Source organism: Silurus meridionalis, chromosome 7 (assembly GCF_014805685.1).
Source record: "Silurus meridionalis isolate SWU-2019-XX chromosome 7, ASM1480568v1, whole genome shotgun sequence".
NCBI classification, from domain to species: domain Eukaryota; kingdom Metazoa; phylum Chordata; class Actinopteri; order Siluriformes; family Siluridae; genus Silurus; species Silurus meridionalis.
In genome coordinates, this window is record NC_060890.1 from 24,922,000 (window position 1) to 24,929,999 (window position 8,000).

An 8,000-nucleotide genomic window follows, 5' to 3' on the forward strand; every position below is an offset into this window, starting at 1 on the left:
TATGGGGCAGGAAGTGAGTGTGGAGAGAGCCAAGCAGGCGCTGATGTGCAGAGTCAAAGAGCTCCAGGCAGAGCAGGAGGAGCGGGTAAAGATACACTGAGATAACTACAGTGTAAGAAAGAAGGTCCTGGGAGACCACTCGCTTCAGGGTCCACCAGGAGGTCTTTATATACAGCTCCCTGTCTGTTTCCGTAAGGGGGTGCAATAGTATCGTAATTGTTGTTTTAGCGATATCAATCAAATTATCCAGTAGATCACTCATTATCAGTAACCAAACAAATCGCACATGCAGAGGCCGCTGTTCTCCGAGTTAACGAGGCTGGAGAAAAGTCCTTGATATTTACTGAAAGAACAAGTGGGGAAAATACTAACGAAAATATAATTCCACAAACACCCAGAGAAGTGGAGTTTCATCATTTATTCCTCTCTAAATGTTCTGTTGAACTGATGCTAGTGATCAGTAGATACAATCAAGTTTAAAACAGAGCGTGCGCTCGACCCTGATTGGTGGATTGCTGCATGTTTCACCAGTTACGTTTTTATCCACTATAAATTGGACTGATTTCACAAAATGTAGTTGAGTAAAATGTCAAATATCTGAGATGTAGTGAAGTTAACGTCTCTCCAAATGGAAATACTTCAGTATGATGCAGATATGTAAAAAAGCTACTTAAGTATGAAGGAAATTTACTTTGTTACTGCCCACCACTGGTATCACACACCCCTAGATGGACGGTGCAATCAACCAAAAGCGGGGACGATGTCTAACATATCCATTTGTGTCTGCGATTGACACTTTACAGGCCTTACGGAGCTACAAAGTGACCCTAACGGTCGACCCTAAATACCACCCGAAAATCATCGGCCGTAAAGGAGCAGTGATCTCCCAGATCCGCAAAGACCACGAGGTCAGCGTGCAGTTCCCTGAGAAGAGCGACGAGCAGCAGGTGTGTACGAGCGCAACGAGCCGTCAGTGCATCGTACATCCTCAGCAAACTCTTTCTTTCTTTTCCCAGGATGCGATCGTGATCTGGGGTTACGAGCAGAACGTCAAGGAGGCCAAGGCAGCTATAGAGCACATGGTGGCAGAGCTGCAGGAGATGGTGAGCGAGGACATCCGACTTGATCACCGGGTCCACGCACGCGTCATCGGAGCTCGCGGCAAAGCCATCCGCAAACTCATGGAGGAGTTCAAAGTGAGTATGTGCTTCTTAAACATACCATGCCACATTTAGTTCCTGTTTACCTTCACTCTTCTGGGAAGATGTTTCACTAGATTCTGTAGAAATTGGTGCTCATTCAGCTACAGGGTTGTTCGTTCAATAAAGTTGAGGACAAGAATGTGACCGTGAATGAGAGGAAGAAAGTTTTGTGGAGAGACAAATGAGACAAAATGTCATTGCTAAAACTATCGTCTGTCTGCAAAAATCCATACCGATAGTTTTTCCGGGTAGCGTCCTTTGCTGGAGCAGCTGAAAAGGTCTGTTGTCATTACGAGAGCCGCTTCTAGAGGTGAATCACTGACACCAAATGGTTTTAATGGTTTTTCGTTTTTTTTTCCCCAACACGTGAGACTGTGCGCTGCATTGAGCGCTATATTATATTTATTAATTATAATGTATTATTGATATTTATTGATATTTATATTTGTCATTTAGCGCATTTTCATGATTCAGCAGTTTTTTTTTATTTTTTATTTTTTTTTTATAAAATTCATTACTATTTCACATTGTTTTTTTTTTTTTTTCTCGATGTTCATTTTAAAAACTATTGGTTGATTAACTGACTATCGGCAAGTGCAATCCAACCTAGCTATCGGTAAAAATCCTCTATTGGTTGACCTATATAGGAGACTCATTCCAGCTGAAGCGTACGTTTGAGTTCTGTAAGTGTTATTTAGAGAGCAAGCAGACGTCTGGAGTGATTTTTATCATGGAACGACCTGCGCAGTCGTCTTTGGCAAGTTCTACAAGGGTCACGGCAAAGAGTTTCAGCTAAATGTTTGGAGAAACCACTTTGAGATGCATCTTATATGTGTATTAGAGGTCGACCGATTGTGGATTTTAGCGATACCGATAGCTTGAATCACACTTGCCGATAACCGATTAATTAACCGTTAGTTTTTAAAAAGTTAAGTGAAAAAACAACAAAAAAAACACTCCAAATAAATAAAAACAGTTACATCTCAAATTAATTAAAAAAAAAAAAGACACTTCAAATAAACATCATGTGGCATCAGTGATTCGCCTCTAGAGGCCGCTCTCGTACTATATAAAGTAACCCGGAAAAACTATCTTTATGGATTTACAAGTCATTTCAGTGGTAGGTTGAGCAGGAGTGTGGTTTTCTCAGGGGTAAATTCGGTCACTCCAACACACAACTTCTTGTATTTAGATCATGAATCTAAAATATTTCATGTGTTTTCCAGGTAGATATAAAATTTCCTCAGCCAGGCTCAGATGACCATAACAAAGTGACAGTCACGGGCCTGCCAGAGAATGTTGATAAAGCCATCGACCATCTCCTCAACCTGGAGGAGGAATATGTGAGTACACCAATGTAGTGCAGATACTATGAGATAAGCAACCTGTTTGTAGCTTTTCTGCTAATTTGCTGTGTGTGTGTGTGTGTGTGTGTGTGTGTGTGTGTGTGTGTGTTTGCGCACATCCCTCAGATGTTAAGTGTGACAGAGACGGAGACGTTAGCTGCCTACATGAAACCTCCTTCCCGGTTTTTGGGAGGTGGAGGAGGAGACGATGAGAGCCGAGTCCCAGCTAAAGGCTTCATCGTCAAAGATGCTCCATGGAACGTCCCAGGCAGCAAGGTGACCTTAATTCACCTCTGATAGTTTCTGAGTTCAAATCCCTGTGCCACCAAGCAACCACTGCTGGACCCCTGAGGGTCCCTCAACTGCTCAGCTGTAGAAATGAGATAAGGTCGTCTAACAGAAGACGTAAATGTTGACGAGGCCACGGTAATTTAAAAAAGAAAAAGGTCTATTTCCATAGGGTTCTAAGTTTAAACCTTGGGGAGATAAAAAGGAGCAGATCTGATCCCACGTTCTCACTCACATCTACGCTCGGGTACCATTTCAACACCAGTTTGAGAAGTAGGAGCTCAGTGTTAATGATGATCAGAAGGTTGTGAGTTTAAATCCCAGCCCCGGCAAGCTACCACTGTTGGGCCTTTAGGCAATGCCCTTAACTTTCAACTGCTCCACTGTATAGATAAGATCATTGTTCTGATTGTTCTTCTGTAGTAAACTCACCCCATCATGGGACAACAGGAAGTTGATTCATGGATATTCGATGATGTTAAAGCCAAACCTGATTGATGTTGGACTTCTGATCTGAAGCTAATGAGGTCAAATACCAGCACCACCAAGCTGTCACTGCTGGGCCCTTGAGCAAGGCCCTTAATTCTGCGCTACTTAGGGTGTTTAAATGAGCTAAATGTAAGTGGCTCTGGATAAGGACATCTGTCAAATACCAATGGATAAAAAATATAAACTGTGAGATACTCAAAAAAGAAATAAAATTTGGAACATTTTCAGGGCGTAAGAGGAACAAATCATGAACTTATGGGAAATTAATCAGCGCTTCCCCGAGCATTTAATTCTTTACACATTGATGATGAATACAAACCAATTAATGATTAAACTAATAATAATTAATGACCAATAAATGTTCAACTTCCTTTCATAATTTTCCCAGCGTACTTGCACTTTTGTTCCGCGATTATAATGATGTAAATTGCCCTTATTGTATTTATTGTTATTGAAATTTGAAATGGACATTTAAAAATGAAAGTTTATGTGTGTATATATATATATATATATATATATATATATATATATATATATATATATATATATATATAAAATAAATAACGCTCGAGGTTCAGTGATGATATCAGCGACTTTCAGACTTTTGGTTGCTATGGTAACACAGGATCGGGTCATTATTTAAAATCAGTATAAAATAACGATGTTAATTTAGACGTCAGTACCGAAACGAGATTTGTCCGTCCATGATGAATACGAGCTAGGGAAAGGTAACTGTGGGGGTGTGACGTCTAATTTACATATTCATGCATATTTATAAAGCCTTTAAAGCTTTTTTTTTAAGAGGAATATGTATTGTTGGTCATTTTTAATTATTTTAATAAGGTGGGTGTGGGTGTGGGTGTGTGTGTGTTTCTCCAGGCCCCTGACATGAGCAGCGCTGAGGAATTCCCTACATTCGGCTCTGGAGTGGCGCCGAAACAGACGTCTGCCTGGGGGCCCAAAAAGTTTTGAAAGAGAGCGACACGTGAAACACCCCCACCCCCATCCCCTCGATTGTCTGTTCCCGTTAACGTCCAGGAGAAACCAGAGAATGTTTCCAATATGTACATGTAGCTCTCCAAATACCAGCAGGGGTTCGGCCCTGAGCCCGATTCACATCACCTGCTGCACTCGTATCCGTTCCCTCAATCATGTTTTTTAACCTGTTGAGCAAAGACTCCACGCGTTTTCTGATTCTAGCGATGCCGAATAGTCTTAGATTTGAAATGGATAGTTTTCGGACTCACATTTTTGAGTTCTGATGTTACATTTTTCTAATTTAGAGAACCCGTAGTTCACTGTGTGGTTGTTGTTTTTTATAGCTTTTGATAAACCAGAGCGTTTATAAAACATTTTTTCCTTTTTTTTGCGCAGGCAAAAAAAATACAACCAGCACAATTGGTGTAGTTTGTAGAAAAGAAGGGAGGATGGATAGAGGATTTTAAAAAATAATGAAGCACAGGGAGGTTGTAGAGGTGAGGAACCACTCTGTACATCCACGTTTAGCTGAAAAGCAGCACAAGAAGGTGAATTTCCATGCGGCAGCCCCAGGGTTAGAAGTTACAGGTCTCGATTTGATCATGACTGATGACTCCGGGTTCCTCAGTTTTCCGTACTGAGACACTGAGTGATGCGCCTGGTGCATACGCAGTGTTTATAAATGAGGCTGAAGATGCGCTTGGTGCTTTTAGATGTTAGATTTTACTTAAAGAAGAAAAAAGTGTTTTATTATTATTATTATTGGTCTTGGAAATAGAAGAACATAATCTTATGGTTTTTGAGAGACACAAGCATGTTCTTTTTGTTTTTATGGAACAAAAAAGGCAAAAAAACACAAGAACCAGACAGTGAACGAGTGGAAGAAAGTCGTGTGGAGTCAATTTTTTGTCTCTTAAGAGAAGACCTTGTGTGAGATGGAGAACAGGAGAGAAGATGTGATCAAACTCCCTCACCCCCACACTCACACATGGAGGTGAAAGTTTAATGGTTTGGGAATGTTTTGGATTAAGGAATATTCTGAAAAGGATTCCTGAACCAACATGGCTCCCATTCCACACTTTAACACCACGTAATTCCGTAAGCGTCTCCTTGAACCGACTTCACAGGACGAAGCGTCTGACAGACGTCTGGAGTGATATTTATCATGAACGTCCTGCCCAGTCACCGCACCTCAATCCTACTCAACTGCTCTGGGATGAACTGCATCACAAGAAAGAAATCTCCAACTAGTGAAGAAGATCTTTGGAGAAACGAAGTGTCCAGATGCTGAGAGTGTGGAAAGATGTTCTTCATGCTGAAGGAGGATTTTTTTTATATTATTGGAAATAAAGTCTGTAAGTTTATAGATGTTTGGTCAAAGTAAACGTTCATGCTGAAGGAGGAGAACAGAAGGAGCACACACGTGTCTCTCAGAAACCATAAAAGACTCCAAACTTTTCACAGGAACTGTATATTTATTTTACGATTTCTCTTTTTTGTTTGTTTCTTATTATATATTTAATCTGTATTTATAGTTCAATGCGTGTAAATATTTTTGTCTTATAATCACGTGCTTTCACGTCAGATTCCGTGATACATGAGACGAGGTCAACTTTTTAAAATGCAGGGTTTAAAAAAAAAAATTTGTCTTTCTTTCTTTTTTTAAATATTATTAAAGATGCAGTTTGTAACGTTGAATGCTGAAATGTGAATTCAGGTTAAATAAAGACACACTAACAAGAACCCCGCCCCCTTCCAGCCTTTACTGCATTAACCCCACCCGTGCTAAAAATTTATATATATATATATATATATATATATACAGTGCCCTCCACAATTATTGGCACCCCTGTTTAAGATGTGGTCGTGGACTTCTAAAAATTCTCCTTTTTTTTAAAACAACATAGAACCCAAATGCAAAAAAAGAGAAAAATCCAACCTTTCATTTAAGTACATAACTTTGGTGGTAAAAAATCATACATTTAGAAAAAAAAAAAAACTTGAAATCATGTGTCCCACAATTATTGGCAACCCTAACAATTCCTCTGAAAAATGTAATTTTTTTTTTTTAAATATATTTTTCTGTAGTTGCTAAGGTTGGTCAGGGTATCTAGGGACTTTTAATTAGTAATTCATGATTTCCTGTTTCCTGGGGTATAAATATGACGTGACACAGAGGCCTAATTCTCTTACCCATTTGTCAACATGGCAAAGACAAGAGAACACACCATTCAAGTAAGGCAGATGTGTGTCGACCTTCATAAGTCAGGCAATGGCTACAAGAAAATAGCCACCGCCTTAACTTGCCGGTATCTACAGTCAGAGGAATCATTAAGAAGTTTAAAACAACTGGAACAGTGACAAACAAGGCTGGAAGAGGTCCCAAGTTTATCTTGCCACAACGCACAGTGAGGAGGATGGTAAGAGAAGTAAAAAAATTTCCCAAGCTCACCGTCACAGAATTGCATCAAAGAGTGGCATCTTGGGGTCACAGAGTCTCAAAACAACCATCAGACGCTCTCTACATGCCAACAAGCTGTTTGGGAGGCATGCAAGGAAAAAGCCTTTTCTCACTAACACACAAACGTAAACGCCTGGAGTTTGCTAAGCGGTACTGGGACTTCAACTGGGATCGTGTGCTTTGGTCAGATGAGACTAAGATTGAGCTTTTTGGCAACAAACACTCTAAGTGGGTCTGGCGTAAAACAAAAGATGAGTATGCCGAAAAGCACCTCATGCCCACCGTGAAGTATGGTGGAGGATCTGTGATGCTGTGGGCCTGTTTCTCTTCAAAGGCCCTGGGAACCTTGTTAGGGTGCATGGCATTATGAACGCTTTGAAGTACCAGGATATTTTAAATAAAAACCTGATGGCCTCTGCCAGAAAGCTGAAGATGGGTCGTCATTGGGTCTTTCAGCAGGATAATGATCCAAAACATGTGGCAAAATCTACACAAAAGTGGTTCAGCAGTCACAAACTCAAGGTCCTCCCATGGCCATCTCAGTCCCCAGACCTCAACCCAATCGAAAACCTGTGGGGCGAGCTAAAGAGAAGAGTGCATAAGAGAGGACCCAGGACACTGGATGATCTAGAAAGATTGTGCAAAGAAGAATGGTCAAAATCCTCTCTCTGTGTTCTCCAATCTTGTGAAATGTTATAGGAGGAGATTAAGTGCTGTCTTGTTGGCAAAAGGAGGTTGTACAAAGTATTAACATCAGGGGTGCCAATAATTGTGGCACACATGATTTCAAGTTTTTTTTTTTTTTTTTTCTTAATGTGTGATTTTTTTACCACCAAAGTAATGTACTTAAATAAAAGGTTGGATTTTTCTTTTTTGCATTTGGGTTCTATGTTGTTTAAAATAAAAAAGGAGAATTTTTTGAAGTCCACGACCACATCTTAAACAGGGGTGCCAATAATTGTGGAGGGCACTGTATATATATATATATATATATATATATATATATATATATATATATATATATATATAGAGAGAGAGAGAGAGAGAGAGAGAGAGAGAGAGAGAGAGAGAGAGATAGATAGGTTAGACCTAAAGGAGAAATTTCATTTTACAACATTCTGAGATCCTTTTGGACGTAGTGTGTGTGTGTGTGTGTGTGAGATCAAAAAGGTAAGCGTAGGCTTTTTCTATTAATCATTTTATATATAATTTCTGCGTGAGGGTGCCAATAATTTT

General features: G+C 39.9%; 1 protein-coding gene across 1 annotated transcript in view; it reads left to right on the plus strand.

Moving 5' to 3' along the window:
• Window positions 1-6,046, plus strand: part of hdlbpb (high density lipoprotein binding protein b) — a 25,478-nt gene extending 19,432 nt beyond the window's left edge. The window contains 6 exon segments of the mRNA XM_046854075.1: window positions 1-85; window positions 804-947; window positions 1,017-1,196; window positions 2,429-2,545; window positions 2,675-2,824; window positions 4,205-6,046. The exon segment at window positions 1-85 is cut by the window's left edge and continues 50 nt beyond it. Coding sequence (XP_046710031.1) covers window positions 1-85; window positions 804-947; window positions 1,017-1,196; window positions 2,429-2,545; window positions 2,675-2,824; window positions 4,205-4,297 — 769 coding nt within the window. The 3' untranslated portion in view covers window positions 4,298-6,046.
• The last annotated feature ends 1,954 nt before the right edge of the window (window positions 6,047-8,000 follow it).